Source organism: Hypomesus nipponensis, chromosome 13 (assembly GCF_054491055.1).
Source record: "Hypomesus nipponensis isolate SF chromosome 13, ASM5449105v1, whole genome shotgun sequence".
Taxonomy (NCBI): Eukaryota; Metazoa; Chordata; class Actinopteri; order Osmeriformes; family Osmeridae; genus Hypomesus; species Hypomesus nipponensis.
Window position 1 is genome coordinate 17,275,670 of NC_140373.1, and position 19,259 is coordinate 17,294,928.

At 50.7% G+C, this 19,259-nt stretch overlaps 1 protein-coding gene and 1 long non-coding RNA gene across 2 annotated transcripts; one reads left to right on the plus strand and one right to left on the minus strand.

The window, feature by feature from the left end:
* The first annotated feature begins 430 nt into the window (after positions 1-430).
* Positions 431-15,579, plus strand: glud1b (glutamate dehydrogenase 1b). Its single transcript, XM_084669499.1, has 13 exons — positions 431-959; positions 5,925-6,005; positions 6,561-6,616; positions 7,675-7,738; positions 8,069-8,163; positions 8,823-9,002; positions 11,359-11,496; positions 11,705-11,842; positions 12,370-12,450; positions 13,103-13,226; positions 13,940-14,031; positions 14,139-14,201; positions 14,606-15,579. Exons 1-13 carry the CDS (start codon positions 563-565, stop codon positions 14,723-14,725), a joined length of 1,629 nt encoding a protein of 542 aa, XP_084525625.1. The 5' UTR covers positions 431-562; the 3' UTR covers positions 14,726-15,579.
* A 42-nt stretch (positions 15,580-15,621) lies between these two features.
* On the minus strand, positions 15,622-18,711 carry LOC146260479 (uncharacterized). Its single transcript, XR_014729460.1, has 3 exons — positions 18,545-18,711; positions 18,015-18,077; positions 15,622-16,087 (listed from the first exon to the last, which is right to left on the minus strand). It is a non-coding gene; the product is annotated as an uncharacterized LOC146260479 (long non-coding RNA).
* Between the last annotated feature and the right edge of the window lie 548 nt (positions 18,712-19,259).

The window sequence follows — 19,259 nt, forward strand, 5'->3', positions numbered from 1 at the left end:
TTAGAAAGACAAAGTGCAGTCATGTGCAGTATCCTGCAAGCATCCTGCTTGTCTGGTGATAAATTACCTGGTTCACTTTCGCTCTGGTGATTTTCTTATAATGTCATTAGCCTCCATGTACTATTCTTTTACTTTTATATTACTTTTGTTATTCCCATCCCCAATGTTGATGCCAGATACTTAATTTGGAATGAAATACGCAATGATTCCATTAGCACATTCAAGTGAAATCTCCAAAACTGCTATTCTGTTATCAGCTTTCAGGGTTAAAGATACAATAAACAGTCATGGCTTGTCAAAGTCGCAAACTTACTCGGGAACGCGCATCGTTTCTCTTGCCCACAGATGCGCGTCCCGGATGACCCTCCTTCGCGTGCTTCCCAGAAGCCCGTCGGTTTGGCTCGAGCTGCCTTTTAAAGCAAACAGACGCAGCATGCAATTCTTCAGCCATCCGGAGGTCGGGACACAGTAAGGAGCTGCTGTGTCGCTCATTCTGTCCCCTTACCTACCTGTACCCTGTCATTTTTCTTTAGTATTTTCCATTTTCACATTCACCTTAGTCATGTACCGATATTTCGGAGAGCTGCTCTCCCGGGGAGCTGGTAGTGCTCTGGCCTCGGGATGCGTGGACTCTGCTCTCCCTGCCTCTGCATCTCTGATGCGGGTTCGCCACTATGCGGACGCCGCTGACAAGCCGGACGACCCTAACTTCTTCCGGATGGTGGAGGGCTTCTTCGACCGTGGCGCCGCCATTGTTGAGGACAAGCTTGTGGAGGATCTGAAGACCAGGGAGACAGCCGACCAGAAACGCCACCGTGTGCGGGGAATCCTGCGCATTATCAAGCCGTGCAACCACGTCCTCAGCGTGTCTTTCCCCATCAAGAGAGACAATGGAGAGTGGGAGGTGATTGAGGGATACCGTGCCCAGCATAGCCAGCACCGGACGCCCTGCAAGGGGGGTAAGCTGTCTTCGCCTGGGTAATATGTCAGGGGGGTAGCTTGATGTGGCTAGCGACACACTTCAACTGACTGTCACTTACTGGACTTGAGAGCTAGCAATGTGCATGTTCGCTTTTAAATGGGAAATATTTCACTGCTGGCAATGGTGAGGATCTGCCCCTAACTGCAACTTGTTAAATATGTAGGTTTTGAACTGTCACCCCCATGTGGAGAGTGCAAGCTTGCGGGTCGCAGCCCTGAGTGACCTTCCCACACACCTGTGGTTGTAGCTAGCAGTTAGCTTGACAGATTTTTAACTGTATCATTGTGGTCTCACAATGTCTCACAATAATATAGCATTACAGTGGACTTGCTGCTTAGGGACATAGATAGTCACAGGGGTGTTGCTTGCTCTGGTCCAGTCTGTCTCCATACATCTTATCACAGATGTCACCATCTGTCTGCTTTTAACACGCGTGACCTGTTTCTGACTGGGTGCTCAGGTGTAGTGTGCTTGTCATCCCTAAAGCCGTGGTCAACGGAAGCCTCAGGTGTACTCGTTCTGTATGATATCCTCTGTTCAGGAATAACCCGAACCACACAAAACCCAATCACAGGTGACCCGTCACACTGACCTCACACTGACGCAGGTTGTGTGTCAGGGGAGGTGTGAACCTGCCCGTGTGTGCAGATGGTGAACCAGGAGGGAACACATGCTGTTCAAGGTTCAAGGCAGGGGTTTGTGCAGTGCATTCTGGGACAGGGAGGTCAGGATGAGGATGTGACGGCCCCAGCCATGGAGTTGGAGGAAGGGAGGGGGGAGGTCCGAGGGTGTTAACGTACCCCGGGCTCTGATTGGCCAGTTTGGTGGTGGGTGGGGGAGGGGCCCAGAGGGAAAGGGACGGGGTTCCAGACTGACACACAGACATGAAGACATGCTGCAACACAGCTGACTGAGCTGCTCTCTCCTCTAGTCTCTCCTCTAGTCTCTCCTCTGATCTCTCCTCTGATCTTTCCTCTCCCCTGGCCTGGTCTCTCCCCTGGCCTGGTCTTGATGCTGTCAACTGTTCTCCTCCTTCCATAAGGAAGTCTTATATCAAATTTAGAACAGTGCAGGGCCAGGCCATGTGACATGTTGATGTACGCATTTAGCAGACGCTTTTATCCAAAGCGACATCCAAAAGAGAGCTTTACAAAAGTGTATAGGTCACTGATCATAACGAGATAGCTGCAAACATTGCGGAAGAACCATAAGAGCATGTAGTTAAACAAGTTACAATTAAACTATTTAACAACATGAACCTCAAAATGTGCAAGGGTGTACCTGTGGGGAAAAAAAGCAAGCAACAAAAATATATTACACAGCAAGCACAATAGTTTAAAGTCAGTTACAACTAACCAACAAGAGCAACAAGTCTCTCAATAAGAGTCATTGTGATCCTGGAGGAAACATCAGGTCCACTAAATCATTCCGGTACCGTTGTAATCCCTGAACAAGTGCGTCTTGAGCCTTTTCTTGAAGGTGGGGAGACAGTCTGTGTCCCTGATGGAGGTGAGCTGGTTCCACCGTTGGGGGGCCAGACAGGAGAAGAGCTTGTGTTGGGACCGGGCGCTCTTGAGCGGTGGGACCACCAGGCGGTTGTCTGAAGAAGACCATAGGTGGCAGGTGGGGGTGTAAGGCAGGAGGAGAGACTTGATGTAGTCGGGTGCAGTCCCGTTCACTGCTCGGAAGGTCAGTACCAGAGTGTTGAATCTGATAGGAGCGTGACCATGGATTATTGGTTGTAATAGTAACACCCACGTTCTGGGCACCAACCACTGCCAACTGCCAACTGTTCGGCCAAGAGGAAGCTGAGCTCCGAGCAACCCTCTGAGCTTAGCTGAGCTTCAACCCTCTGGAGGGCTGAGCTTCAACCCTCTGGAGGGCTGGGCTTCAACCCTCTGGAGGGCTGGGCTTCAACCCTCTGGAGGGCTGAGCTTCAACCCTCTGGATGGCTGAGCTTCAACCCTCTGGATGGCTGGGCTTCAACCCTCTGGATGGCTGGGCTTCAACCCTCTGGAGGGCTGGGCTTCAACCCTCTGGAGGGCTGGGCTTCAACCCTCTGGAGGGCTGGGCTTCAACCCTCTGGAGGGCTGGGCTTCAACCCTCTGGATGGCTGGGCTTCAACCCTCTGGAGGGCTGAGCTTCAACCCTCTGGAGGGCTGAGCTTCAACCCTCTGGAGGGCTGAGCTTCAACCCTCTGGAGGGCTGAGCTTCAACCCTCTGGAGGGCTGAGCTTCAACCCTCCGGAGGGCTGAGCTTCAACCCTTTGGCCGCTTAATCAGTAATTGTCTCTTTGACCCTGATTCAGTTTGGTTCAGGGCAAATTCCAGAGTTCAAGGTTGTGTACTGGTGGGTTGTTGTTGAGGCTAGGAGTCTCCCTAAAGCTTTATTCACTGTCAAAGCACAGGACATGGATGTGCCTACTACACTTCAATACAGAACTGTGAATCAATAACTTTATGAAGATACGGTATTCATCCATTAAGATCTTCATATTGACTATCACCCATTGCTATAGTATGCTCATATAATAAGGTAATGCAAGTTAATAATAAGATAATAGCTTACTTAGTCTAATGATGAACCTGCTCTGGAACATTTATTTGAGTCTGAAAAGGTAGAAATGTCCCTGTTTTCCCAGAGTGAGATCAGGGCAACTCTACTAGCTGCTCTGCTAGCTGCTCTGCTAGCTGCTCTGCTAGCTGCTCTGCTAGCCTGCTCTACGAGCTGCTCTGCTAGCTGCTCTGCTAGCTGCTCTGCGAGCTGCTCTGCTAGCTGCTCTACGAGCTGCTCTGCTAGCTGCTCTGCTAGCTGCTCTGCTAGCTGCTCTGCGAGCTGCTCTGCGAGCTGCTCTGCTAGCTGCTCTGCTAGCTGCTCTGCGAGCTGCTCTGCGAGCTGCTCTGCGAGCTGCTCTGCTAGCTGCTCTACGAGCTGCTCTGCTAGCTGCTCCAGGACAATCTCATCCAGTATGAGCCACCAGCAGTGCCTTTACTCCCCATGGGTCTGACTCAAATGAAGATGTGTGTGTGTGTGTGTGTGTGTGTGTGTGTGTGTGTGTGTGTGGGTCACATTACAACCGATCCCGTCGTTCATCATGGTCATCTACTCTGGGAAATAAACAGCTTCATCAAACAATGAAGCTGTCTTCTGACGCATGGGTGTTTCCCAGAGAGCCGTTTAGCCTGTCAGAGGAATGTGTTTACAAAGTGGAGCTGTGGTAGAGGGGGAAGGGAGGAGAAACAGAAAGGACGAGGCAGGCCCTGGTTCTGTTGAGCGTTCAGAGATGCAGGACTGCATTTATGAAGAGCTATGAGTCTAAAGGATTCATGCAGTTGCACCAAACCAATGTAGAGCAGCCTTCTTGTCCATGGAGATCTACTCTGGGTGACCACACTGATGGGGCCTGGGGCCTGGTTGTTTTTGGAGAAGCCTGGGTAATTCCAGCTGATGGTGCAGAAAGATGATGTCACTTTAGAGGAGAGAGTCTCGGTGGGGGAAAGGGGGGGGGGCTCATTCTGCTGTGGTCTGGCTCAACCCTGGGCTGCTGTCTCTCTCACACACACACACACACACACACACACACACACACACACACACACACACACACACATGCTGTCCTCCACCCTTTGAAAGCAGTGCTAGGTGCCCTTGGCTCCTCTACAAGCTAACTTTAGATGAACTATATTTGGTTTATGACAGACACACACACACACACACACGCTGTGGCCTGGTAGCATGACAGTCACCCAGCCCTTCTGATGGTGCCTGGGATCCATTACTGCTGGACTGCCCACACGTTGCCATGGTGATGAACCGACTTGTACACAGCCATGCAGGGTGGATGAATGAGTGTGTACTAGATAGGGGAGTAAATAGTGTGTACTAGATAGGGGAGTAAATAGTGTGTACTAGATAGGGGAGTAAATAGTGTGTACTAGATAGGGGAGTAAATAGTGTGTACTAGATAGGGGAGTAAATAGTGTGTACTAGATAGGGGAGTAAATAGTGTGTACTAGATAGGGGAGTAAATAGTGTGTACTAGATAGGGGAGTAAATAGTGTGTACTAGATAGGGGAGTAAATAGTGTGTACTAGATAGGGGAGTAAATAGTGTGTACTAGATAGGGGAGTAAATAGTGTGTACTAGATAGGGGAGTAAATAGTGTGTACTAGATAGGGGAGTAAATAGTGTGTACTAGATAGGGGAGTAAATAGTGTGTACTAGATAGGGGAGTAAATAGTGTGTACTAGATAGGGGAGTAAATAGTGTGTACTAGATAGGGGAGTAAATAGTGTGTACTAGATAGGGGAGTAAATAGTGTGTACTAGATAGGGGAGTAAAGAGTGTAGTAGATAGGGGAGTAAAGAGTGTAGTAGCTAGGGGAGTAAAGAGTGTAGTAGCTAGGGGAGTAAAGAGTGTAGTAGATAGGGGAGTAAAGAGTGTAGTAGCTAGGGGAGTAAAGAGTGTAGTAGCTAGGGGAGTAAAGAGTGTAGTAGCTAGGGGAGGAATGAAAACACAGGAATTGGCTCGGCATGACCCCCCTAACCAATAAGGGGGACACCTCACCTTCTAGTGCCATCCCCTGGGTGACTGGGGACACAGTCACCAGAGGACTGGCTGATGTTCATTATCACTGTTGTGCTTGTCAGTGCGCTGGTGGCGGTGTTGAGATCCAGGCTGGCGTATGCAGGCCGGTGTGTTGGCTCTGAGAGCTCTGAGTGTTGGCTCAGTGTGGAGACTGGGCTGTCGTCCTCCGGAGCCAGGGACTTCACTGGGGCTGCCCGGGAGTCTTACTGATGGAAGCACCCAGAAACAGTGCTGGTCTACCGGACGTGCACACAGCATAGCTGCTACCGCATGTGTGTGTGTGTGTTGAGATCTAGAATAGTCCTTCTAAGTGGGAGGTCGTTGGTGTATTGAAGTGTGTTTGTGCTGTGCGCAGGTATCCGCTACAGCATGGACGTGTCAGTGGACGAAGTGAAGGCCCTGGCCTCTCTGATGACCTATAAGTGTGCCGTGGTGGGTGAGTACCCCTGCACACCTCCCAGGACTTCCTGTCTCTCCTCTCTCTGACTTCCTGTCTGTCTACGCTCTGGGATCCCTCCCTGTCCTGTCTTTCTCTCTGTCTCTCTCTCTCCCTGCTCTCTCTCTCCCTGCTCTCTCTCTCCCTGCTCTCTCTCTCCCTGCTCTCTCTCTCCCTGCTCTCTCTCTCCCTGCTCTCTCTCTCCCTGCTCTTTCTCTCCCTGCTCTTTCTCTCCCTGCTCTTTCTCTCCCTGCTCTTTCTCTCCCTGCTCTCTCTCTCCCTGCTCTCTCTCTCCCTGCTCTCTCTCCCTGCTCTCTCTCCCTGCTCTCTCCCTGCTCTCTCTCCCTGCTCTCTCTGTCATATCAACCAGTATTTACGGTCAGTGACCACACACAAACTCACTGGCCTTAATGAGGTCCTTGCATTTCCCAGAGTTGTGTTTCCAGTGAAATCAAATCTGTGTGCTTGCGCGTGTGTGTGTGTGTGTGTGTGTGTGTGTGTGTGTGTGTGGGGAGGATAATCCAGGGGTCTTTAATCTTTATTCTCTGTCTCCAGATGTGCCGTTTGGAGGGGCCAAAGCTGGAGTGAAGATCAACACCAAGAATTACTCTGTGAGTTACACCCCCATCCTGCACACACACACCACTGTAGGCTTGGAAGCATTTAGGGGTCTTTTTGTCATGAAAACACACGCGCATAAGAGAGAAAGATTTTATATCAGCAAAATTATACTCCTCTCCACAAGCTATAAGCAGTTGTCTACATGCACATACACACACACACATACACACACACACACATATACACACACAACTTTGGATTAGTGGAAAATAACGGTTTGGTGCACAGGACTCAAACCAGGTTTCTGTCATATCAATGATCTATTTCAAAGACACACACACACACACAGTGAATCATTTCCACCGCTGCAGGGAGAGGACATGGATTTGGAGTCTTGTTCCCAGTGCCTCCTCAGTGTCCTCAGCAGGGGAGAGCGGTGCTGTCAGTCTGTGGTAGTGACAGGGGAGAGCGGTGCTGTCAGTCTGTGGTAGTGACAGGGGAGAGCGGTGCTGTCAGTCTGTGGTAGTGACAGGGGAGAGCGGTGCTGTCAGTCTGTGGTAGTGACAGGGGAGAGCAGTGCTGTCAGTGTGTGGTAGTGACAGGGGAGAGCGGTGCTGTCAGTCTGTGGTAGTGACAGGGGAGAGCAGTGCTGTCAGTGTGTGGTAGTGACAGGGGAGAGCAGTGCTGTCAGTCTGTGGTAGTGACAGGGGAGAGCAGTGCTGTCAGTCTGTGGTAGTGACAGGGGAGAGCAGTGCTGTCAGTCTGTGGTAGTGAGCCTGGTCTGTGGCGCTGTGTTGAGCTGAGCTCCTGGAGCTCCACCTCCTTCATTCCTTCATGGACACATGCATGGAAGCCTGCATGTCGAGTCAGACCGCATGTGGCCTTGAAGAGTGAAACTGAGAGCGATAGAATTGCTGAGTGGGGCGAGAAACTGGCATCGGTTCTCTTTTTGAGCCACACCAACCCCCCACCTCTCTCTCTCTCTCTCTGTCTCTGTGTCTCTGTGTCTCTGTCTCTCTCTCTCTCTCTCTCTCTCTCTCTCTCTCTCTCTCTCTCTCAGAATGAATGTTGGTCTCCCTCACAATATCTCTCTTTTTCTCTTCCCCAGGATAATGAGTTGGAGAAGATCACCAGGAGGTTCACCATTGAGCTGGCCAAGAAGGGCTTCATCGGTGGGTCTCGTGTGTGTGTGTGTGTGTGTGTGTGTGTGTGTGTGGCGGGGGAAGGGTCTCTAAGAGAGCACCTGTTTCACAAGCCTGTCAAACAGGGGGGCTTGGTATGCCCCCCCTGTTTGGGAGAGGGGCGGGGCTTGGCATGCCCCCCCTGTTTGGGAGAGGGGCGGGGCTTGGCATGTCCTTCCAGGTCATGTCTCACATTCTCACATGGATCAAATGTCTACCTGTCTACTGTGTGTACTTTAAGGGGTAGGCAGGCGTGCGTGTGTATTATTTTGATACCTCACGTTACTCTTCCTTTGGTGCAATATTTGTCTTCCCCCCCAGGCCCAGGCATTGACGTGCCTGCCCCAGACATGAGCACAGGAGAGAGAGAGATGTCCTGGATCGCAGACACCTACGCAAACACCATCGCACACACTGTGAGTGACACACACACACACGTTCTTAGGAGCACGTTCCCTGGCTGATCTGACTGACTGTGTGGAGATTGTGGTGTGTTTCCAAACACCTGTTCATGTTAGATTAGTGAAGTGTTTGTGTCAGAACACAGTAAGATAGGGAGTTCCCTATCTGGAGCAGTCAAACAGACCTGCTCTCTGCTCCCTGCCAGGACACAGTTGAAGGCCTGGCAGGTCAGTCTCAGGCCAGGTCTTCAGTACACAGTACACACTCTGCTCAGCCGGCCGGCAGGCCTAGTGTCCCTGCTTCACCTGCTGCTCATTCGAGTGGTGGGATTAGGTCATAGAAGGCATGTAAAGAGGGTCTCGCTCTCTCGCTCTCTCGCTCTCTCGCTCTCTCGCTCTCTCGCTCTCTCGCTCTCTCGCTCTCTCGCTCTCTCGCTCTCTCTCTCGCTCTCTCTCTCGCTCTCCGTGTGTTCTCTCTCTCTCTCTCTCTGTCTCTCACAGTTCTCTCTTTACCACACCTGGACTGTGTGCCACATTCCACCTAGAATAAGATACACATGGCATTGTGGGATATGTAGTTCTTTGGGCTGTGGTTGTGAAGAGCCTTTTGTCCATGCTGTGTGACACCTGTGCTGCTGCTCTAACGTGTACATGTACGTGTGTGTCATCTCCAGGATATCAACGCCCACGCGTGTGTGACAGGCAAGCCCATCAGCCAGGGGGGCATCCACGGCCGCATCTCAGCCACGGGGCGCGGAGTGTTCCACGGCATCGAGAACTTCATCAACGAGGCTTCCTACATGAGCATGCTGGGCCTGACCCCAGGCTTCCAGGACAAGACCTTCATCATCCAGGTACACACACCACACACACACCTCACACACACACACACACACCTCACACACACACACACACCTCACACACACACACACACCACACACACACACACACCTCACACACACACACCTCACACACCTCACACACACACACCTCACACACACACACACCTCACACACACACACACACCTCACACACACACACACACCTCACACACACACACCTCACACACACACACCTCACACACACACACACACACTCACACACACACACACACCTCACACACACACACCTCACACACACACACACACACACCTCACACACACACACACACCTCACACACACACACCTCACACACACACCACATACACATGCACACACACATCCACATCTCACACACCACACACACACTTAGCCTGATAGATACAGTATAAGCTGGTAGGTAGACCAGTTGAGCTATGATAGTACAGCTACGTTCTCACTACAGCTACGTTCTCACTATAATTTTTGCGGACCTGTTTGCACAGATTGGCCCTGCACATGTTTTTGTGCCACATGCTGATAGGCTACTGTGCAGGTCTTCCGCCTCCATATGCATTCAACAGTTCTCAAACGGTGTGTATTTTCGATGTAATATGTTGCCGGCCATTTTGCCCAACTCACTGGTACTTAAGGATACATTAAAAAGCACTACAGTCAGTAAAAATACGCTGCAGTGAGAAGGTAACTTGATGACCTGTTCATCTGGTGGGATTGATGTGTCAGTAAAGCTTCTCCAGGGATGTCAGTAGGACATCAGCCAGGGCTGATGATCAGATGGGTTCAGAACCAGGTCAGTTTGGTAGAGATGTGATCAGAACCAGGCCAGTCTGGTAGAGATGTGATCAGAACCAGACCAGTCTGGTAGAAATGGGTTCAGAACCAGGTCAGTATGGTAGAGATGTGATCAGAACCAGGTCAGTATGGTAGAAATGGTTCAGAACCAGGCCAGTCTGGTAGAGATGGGTTCAGAACCAGACCAGTATGGTAGAGATGGGTTCAGAACCAGGTCAGTATGGTAGAAATGGTTCAGAACCAGGCCAGTCTGGTAGAGATGGGTTCAGAACCAGACCAGTATGGTAGAGATGGGTTCAGAACCAGACCAGTATGGTAGAGATGGGTTCAGAAGCAGACCAGTATGGTAGAGATGGGTTCAGAACCAGACCAGGCCAGTTTGGGGCTTTAGAGGTGGTATTCTCCTTCTGGTTGATGACTGAGATAACTTGATAACTGCCCCATGTGTTAGTGTGTGTGTGTGTTTGACAGTAAGTGTGATGGGAACAAGTAAAGAGTAAAGTCCAGTTCCCCTCCAGACTTTTAGTTCCTTCTGACACTCGAGGCCTGCACATTTCTTTCATACAATGTGTGTGTGTGTATGAAAATAATACAAAGGATAGTTTTGAGCCTTTTCCGGGCTTTATTTATAGACAGACAGACAGACAGAGAGAGCCAGGGAACGCAGGGAAGGAGAGAGGGGAAGACACATGCGGGAAATGGACAGAATGGCACACGACCCCCAAATGCACATGCCATTCTTCATCCCTCTTCACCCTCGCCCCTCTACTACACCCTTCCCTCTCCACCCCTCCCCTCCAGTCTCCCCTCCCCCTACACCTTCCCTCTCCACCCCCCGCACACCCCTTCCCTGTGACCTCCCCCTCCCCTGCACCCTCTTGTTCTATTCTTATCTCCTCCTCACAGAGCTTTCAGTCTTGCTCTCCTCAGCAGGACTGAACCTCCTGGGCGTGAGAGTGGTATGGGGGGAGGGGCGCAGGGAGAGGGTGTGGGTGGGATCATGTGCCTGCTCGAGGATTACGGTGCTTTGTGATTAGATTTTCTTTGAGATTTGCGGCGTGCACAGACACAGCGGAGGGGAAGGGCCGTGACGTGACCGAACAGGCTGCTGAGGCTTTCTAGACGGCTGCGCTTCTACGAACACACACACCCGGCGTTCACTAACGCCTGATTACATTCTGGACATATCAGAGGAGACTGTTAAACATGCATATTGGTCACTATGGATGAAATGACTCCAGGGCTGCATTTGGACTCCCACTGTGACAAGCCATGCCTGCCTACGGAAGCACATACTGTTTGACTGCAGCTGTGGTCTAGCTGCTGCTGCAGGCACTAAGCTGCTGCTGCAGCTTGTCTGGTTTTCCCAAACGCTGGGTCGTAACAAGGACTCACCACACGGGGGTGTCAGAGTGGCATTGTTGAGATGGTGACAGACAGTTGGATCGTAGTCGACGTGGCCACAGTGTGTGTGTGTGTGTGTGTGTGTGTGATGATGACGCTGGTCGTGAGAACGTCTGTGGTGTGTGTGTCCCTCAGGGCTTTGGCAATGTGGGTCTCCACTCGATGAGGTACCTGCACAGGAACGGGGCCAAGTGTGTGGGCATCGCCGAGGTGGACGGCAGCATCTACAACCCCGCAGGCATGGACCCCAAACAGCTGGAGGACTACAAGCTGGTAGGACTACATCTCCCCGGCCCCCCTCTTTCCCCCTCTCTCCAGGCAGCATGGCTCTCTCACCGTGTTCACGTCTCTCAGTTCCCTCTCTTCAGACATCGGAGCTTTTGCTCTTTCCCGCATTTCCTTTCTGACTGTATTTGGTGGGTGTTGTGTGTGTGTGTGTGTGTGTGTGTGTGTGTGTGTGTGTGTGTGTGTGCGTGCGCAGCAACACGGCACCATCGTGGGCTTCCCAGGAGCTCAGCCGTACGAGGGGAGCCTTCTGGAAGCTGACTGCCACATCCTGATCCCAGCAGCCAGCGAGAAGCAGCTCACACGCAACAACGCCCACAAGATCAAGGCCAAGGTACCGTCCCCCCGGGGAGAACACACACACTGAGACACACACACACACACACACTGAGACACAGACACACACACACACGCACACACACAGAGACACACACACGCACACACAGAGACACACACGCACACACACAGAGACACACACACGCACACACACAGAGACACACACACGCGCACACACACAGAGACACACACGCACACACACACAGAGACACACACGCACACACACAGAGACACACACACGCACATACACAGAGACACACACGCACACACACACAGAGACACACACGCACGCACACACACACAGAGACACACACACACACAGAGACAGAGACACACAGACACACTAATGGAGGGGACACCTGGGACTGAAGACACACAGACCCCATGTTAGTCAGAGTTGGTTGGGGTTCCTGTGGCTGGAGTCCCACCTGGTTTTGAAGTGTTTCAGACATGACAGGAAGTGTGAGACAGGAAGTGGGGAGGAAGGACAGTCTGTTCTGATTGGTCTGTGCTGCTGTGTTTCAGATCATCGCTGAGGGAGCCAACGGTCCCACCACACCCGACGCTGACAAGATCTTCCTGGAGAACAACGTCATGGTCATCCCTGTGAGGACTGACACCCGCACACACAACCACACACACACACACAACCACACACACAACCACACACACACACCCACACAACCACACACACAACCACACACACACACAACCACACACACACACACAACCACACACACACACAACCACACACACACACACAACCACACACACAACCACACACACACACCCACACAGTCACACACAACCACACACACAGACGCACTAACACACATGCATTCACACGTTGGGAGAAAGTTTTGTAAATGTTGACTGGAGTTAATAGAATAAAAACGACCGGAAGACACGGGAACCTAACCGTAAATGCAATACCACCTACATCCACCGGGGCCGTTTCTTCAAGCCGAGGGGCGAGGCGTGGGGGTCTGATTGGACTGCATATAGAAACGTTACAGTCTACCTCTACAATGCCGCACTGATCAAATTGCGTTATTGCAGGCCTTTAAAATAGGTCATATTAGATCAACGACTTGTCGTCATCAGAAATATTTGTAGGCAACTTTTCACCGTTGACGTTGTTGATAACATAGCCAGATCGTTTCAGCCCTTAATCACACGTGGTGCTGACCCTTGCCAGATGGTTTAACCCCTGACCCTTGCTGAGCCCTGTTGACCCCTGCTCACCTGTTCTCTGCAGGACATGTACCTGAATGCTGGGGGTGTGACCGTGTCCTACTTTGAGTGGCTCAAGAACCTCAACCACGTCAGCTACGGACGACTGACCTTCAAATACGAGAGGGACTCCAACTACCACCTGCTGAGTGAGCCCCTGACCTTTAACCCCAACTTGAACAGACTCCCTCTGAGCTGCTGGGAATGAAATCAAGGTCTACCTAGTAAACATAGCTGGCTCTGTTAATAGCTGAAAGAGCTCTGCCTGTACTGGAACTGTTGTTCGTGGGGGTGTGGCGGTGGAAAGTAGGAGTGCAGCAATAGTATCGTTCTTCACATCGTTGGAGTAATCTCTATCTGTGTCAGCTGATCGACCGGGATAGAGAGAGCCATAGATGGACGGATGGTCAGACGTCATGGCTCCCTATGTAAACATGTATCTACCCCCTCAGTCGTCATGGCTCCCTATGTAAACATGTATCTACTCCCTCAGTTGTCATGGCTCCCTATGTAAACCTGTATCTACTCCCTCAGTCGTCATGGCTCCCTATGTAAACCTGTATCTACTCCCTCAGTCGTCATGGCTCCCTATGTAAACATGTATCTACCCCCTCAGTTGTCATGGCTCCCTATGTAAACATGTATCTACCCCCTCAGTTGTCATGGCTCCCTATGTAAACATGTATCTACCCCCTCAGTTGTCATGGCTCCCTAGGTAAACATGTATCTACCCCCTCAGTTGTCATGGCTCCCTATGTAAACATGTATCTACCCCCTCAGTTGTCATGGCTCCCTATGTAAACATGTATCTACCCCCTCAGTTGTCATGGCTCCCTATGTAAACATGTATCTACTCCCTCAGTGTCTGTCCAGGAGAGTTTGGAAAGGAAGTTTGGAAAGCAGGGAGGACCAATCCCTGTGGTGCCCACGGCCGACTTCCAGGCTAGAGTGGCTGTGAGTGCCCCCCCCCCCCACACACACACACTAATGTTGCTCAGAGTTGCAGGTGGCCTAGTGCTCCATGACGATGACTGTTCTGCTGTCCCCTGTCCCTTCCCCAGGGGGCGTCTGAGAAGGACATCGTGCACTCTGGGCTGGCCTACACCATGGAGAGATCTGCCAGGGTGAGTGTCTGTGTGCGTGAGGGTGTCTGCGCGCGGGCGGGTGTCTGCGCGCGGGCGTGTGTCTGCGCGCGGGCGGGTGCATTGTTTCATGAGAGTGCACGTGTGTGTTTTTGGGGTGGGGGTTTGTTTGAAGTGGATGAGTCATGATGATGATCACTGGCATGTGGTCCCTGCCTGCGCTCAAGGCCAGGCTGCGGGATGTGCGTGCGTCAGCCTGGCTGAACTAGTCAGGGACCGCACAGACAGGAACAGCACACTGAACTATGCAAGAGGTGTCAAGTACACAACCTGTACAATGATTCGTGTTTCGTGCCAATCATGTCTTTGTGCCGGACTGGTTGATCCGAGGTTTCATGTGTGTGTGTGTGTGTGTGTGTGTGTGTGTGTGTGCGTCTTCTCCATAGCAAATCATGCGCACAGCCTCCAAGTACAACCTGGGTCTGGACCTGCGGACGGCAGCGTACGTCAACGCCATCGAGAAGGTCTTCAAGGTCTACAACGAGGCCGGGCTCACCTTCACATAAGTGTCCAATCAGGGCTCTTAACTCCCCCGCCCTCCTCTCCTGTTCATCCCTTCGCCGCACGTCGCCAAATTGGCTGTTAGCCGTTTACAAACGCAAATCCTTCTCACATGACACGTATATATCTGTTCACACGCTCGCTCGTTAGGCTGAGGCATGCTGTGGCTTCGATGGTATTCGTCCTGTGGCCAATCCTGAACGACACCTCAAGACCATCCCAGTTTAGCTTCATCATGGATGTAAACAAGGAAAAATTGGTATCAGGTATCTGTGCTTATAGAGATTAACCCCTGCTGTTCATCCTTCGTTGTTGCCCCCCCCCCCCCCCCCCCCCCCGGGTGAGCCATGCTCTCAAGTACCCACAGCACTGAAGATGCCTTAGCTCAGAGAGCTCTGTACGAAAGGGACAGACGCATTTGAACTTGAATTGAGAGAAATTGATATAACTTTCTATTAAAAGAGATGAGATAAAATAGTTCCTCAGTTTGCGACACACACACACAGTTGGGTTTGGGGATGGTGTTGGAAAGACCAGGTATCAGGGTTCACACTAGTTACACTGGGGAGCTGTTCTTGCCCTGGGTCGTTGGGTCCTAAAGATCACCTCCTACTGTGTTTTGGTTCAACTGCGTTCTGGTTCAACTAGTGCTGTGTTTTGGTTCAACTGTGTTCTGGTTCAACTAGTCCTACTGTGTTTTGGTCGTGCCCTGTACCAACCGTGTCCCCCTCATCCCTCATCCTGGCCTGGCTGGCGTTGGGACAGGAAGGACATGTCCCTCTCCAATAACCGTCCAATAAGTCCTCACATGGACATTTGTCTGGGAAATTTATAATGACATCATTTTTTTTTCTTTTTGTGAAAACCAATAAAACAAAAAAAACAAAAAATGGTGGCGTGGTTTTTGTTTGATATTGTTTAATTTGCTGTGGGACAGCCAGATGCATTTAAAGATGACAGTGTTCTTATCTTTATTTGTAATCATGAACAACACAATTGAAGGCTATGAAGCAGTGGGCCTGTCCTCCATGCAGATGGAGAGAAGCAGGACAGAGGAGCTCCCTGGGATGAGGATGCCACAGGCTGCTCCAGGAGGGAATGAGGGTAGACTGGTCCACAGAAGGTCAAGACCAGGTCAGCCATGTCCTTTAGAGAGTAGCTGTGGGGAGTAGGATGGGGGAGGAGGGAGTGGTGGTGCAGGGAGCAGGGAGGGGTCAGGGGTGGTGCAGGGAGGGGTAGTGGAGGGAGGGTGGTGAGGGCTCATTTGAAGAGGTTCTGTCCAAACGACATGACCTTGTCTGCTGCGTTGTCTGCTGCTGCGCCTGCCGCCACTTTCCCCACGGCGTCAGTCACCATGTTCCCGACACCTACAGGACACAGACAGTACCTCAGAACATGCCCTCAGAACACAGCCACAGAACACACCCTAACAGTGCGTGTCCACTGCAGCGACGCGAATCGCTTGCCATCGCTTGCCTTCCCACAGTTCACCACGCTCGGGGGCGTTTCAAACAGATTAATGTAGAATGTAGTTCTCTAAAGTCACTGTTGTAGTTGTCATGGCCAAGTGTGCAGACTTGGGTTTACGTAGTTGCAACATCGATCAAAATACAACTTGTTTACAAAATATACAAGATATGTATCGTACAGGACAGGGTAAGCAGCCACACAAACGATTAGTTTCTCCTCCAGTTTGAAACCTAGAAAGCTAGAAATGTTTACCATGGTTTCTACGTTACGAGAAACAAGAAAACATTCGCTCCTCATTAGCATAAAGATGAGAAAATCTCAACTTGAATCGCGTCGCGTCGCTACCCACAATGCACCACGCAAGCGATTCGCCTGACTCCATAGAAAATGAATGGAAAACATGTTGTAGCCAGAGAATGTCTAATATAGAGAGAACTGCCACTCTCAGGAAAGTTCCGGGTTCTGAACTGGTTGAAATTCCATGTGAGGGCGCTAACGAGCGAGTGCAGAATGAATGGAGGTCTATGGACGGGTACCCCTCAAAATCCACTTTTCTCAGGATATAATTTTTTGTCCAGTAATTTGAATTCTGAATTCGAAAGGGGAGGCCAAAAAAATACACAATGCCGGGTTTTAGATTTTTTGAAAGTCGCCTTTCTGTTCTAAAAAGCTTTAGAAAATGTCATTGATGTCATACAGATCGTACGACCAGAGCTACTGCTTGACGGCAAGCTCTGGTCACTTACTTTTTTCTCTCAGGGCATCGACAACACAGCTGACAGGTTAGGCTCTCCCTGTCAATACACATGCTTGAAAGAGTTTTGGCTTGCTAATGTTGTTGCTAATGTTGCTAATGCTCCGACATTCTGATTCCGCTTCGGATGCCATCAAGCGGGAGCTCTGGTCGTATCAGTCCTTTACTAACCAATCAGCATTCAGTAGCAGAATGCTAGCGTGTTATGGGCAACAACGACTCACCATGTAAGAAATCAAAAGGACATAAGTACTCGTTCATTCAATTTTCGACCTATAATCCATGTTGAACATGCACAAACTACAATCAAATCGGAGATTTTTCAACGACAATCAGGCAAAAGAGACAAATTTAGCCGTTTAGCTCCATAGACTCCCATTCAACATGCACTCGCTCGCGATCACCCCCAGTGGAACTGTGGTGGAACTGCAGCCAAATTCGGTACAATGGGGTTTAATAGGGAGTGGCAAGGCTCTCCTTAAACAGGCTCTGTTGTAGCTCGCATCGCGTCGCTGCATGTGGACACGCACTGTAAGAACACGCCCTCAAAACACGCCCTCAGAACACAGCCTCAGAACACGCCCTCAGAACACGCCCTCAGAACACGCCCTAAGAACACGCCCTCAGAACACGGCCTCAGAACACGGCCTCAGAACATACTCTCAGAACGCGGCCTCAGAACACGGCCTCAGAACACAGCCTCACAACATGCCCTCAGGCACCACTACAGGACCATGCAGGCCTCTCCAGCTCCGCTAGTCGGACATGCTGGTTAGTTGTTTTAGAAGGACCACTGGGAGGCTGTTGAAGACAGATCACTGGGAGGCTGTTGAAGACAGATCACTGGGAGGCTGTTGAAGACAGATCACTGGGAGGCTGTTGCAGACAGATCACTGGGAGGCTGTTGAAGACAGATCACTGGGAGGCTGTTGAAGACAGATCACTGGGAGGCTGTTGGAGATAGATCACTGGGAGGCTGTTGGAGACAGATCACTGGGAGGCTGTTGGAGACAGACCACTGGGAGGCTGTTGAAGACAGATCACTGGGAGGCTGTTGAAGACAATCTCACCTTTCTTCTCTGGTTCGGCTTTTCCTCCCATCAGGTCTCCCACTTTTTCCTTCACCACGGTTGCTGTGAGACCATGGAGACAGGAATGGTAAATACACACGCTCTTGCTCTCACTTTCTCCTTGTTTTTCTCCCCCCTCCCTCTCTCTCAACCACGCCAAGGAATCTACAATATTTTGATTGTTTTAATCCACATCATATATGGTGCTCATCACATCTTAACTGTAAGTGACATGGTACAGGAATCACAGTATAAGGGATTAAACAGTTTCATGGCACAATATGCACGATATGATTATGCACAATATGATTATGTATGCGCATTGTTAACACAACAATATGATAAAGCACAATATGATTATGTATGCGCATTGCTAACACAACAACAAATAATTAGTCCTTTTCCCAAGAATTTGAGTTTGTAAAAACATTTGTCTGTAAATTGTAATGTAGTATTGCACCTTTTGGAGAATAGGTTTGACTGTGGGCAGTGAGCTGCAGTAAAGAAGTGGTAAAGTTGTGGTATCTTACCAGCTTTGTCGATGACCTGATCCACCTGTCCGTCCATCGCTCCTTTCATGAAGGACATCTCTGCAGGGTGAGCTAGGAGCTGAGCTGCGGTGCTCTGGAGTGTGTGAGAGAGTGTGAGGGAGTGAGAGTGTGTGAGGGAGTGAGAGTGTGAGTGAGGCAGTGAGTGCGACAGAGGAGAAGGAGGTGTTTTATAAGGTTGGCGGAGGCCAAGCCCTCACCGCATCACACTACGACCTGTCGAAGCACAACCTTTCACTACTTTCACACACGTTACACACACAGATACACACACAGGGAGTAACATTGGCTTTCTGCCCTCTCTCATCGCCCCCCCACCAACACACACACACACACAGATACAAACACTCACAGACACTCATACACTGTATTTTCATCAAAACTGGTGTCATGTTCAGTCTTATAAACAGACATGTAGGAACACAGGATTGCAGTGCCCTCAGAAAGCAGCTGGACTTGTGGTCTCACCGTCGGTCACCAGCAGAGAGTTTGAGGGCCCACAGTACGAGCCTTTCCTCTGAGAGGGCTGAGGGGGAACAGGAAATACTGGCTGACCTGGTGGCTATGGACAGGCTGAGTCATCACAACATTCATAAACACAATCACAGACATGAAACAACACCCAAGTGCACCCTCCTCCCTCCCGTCACTGGGACAACACCTTGTGTGTTCAGAATGTACAAGTGTGTGTGTGTGT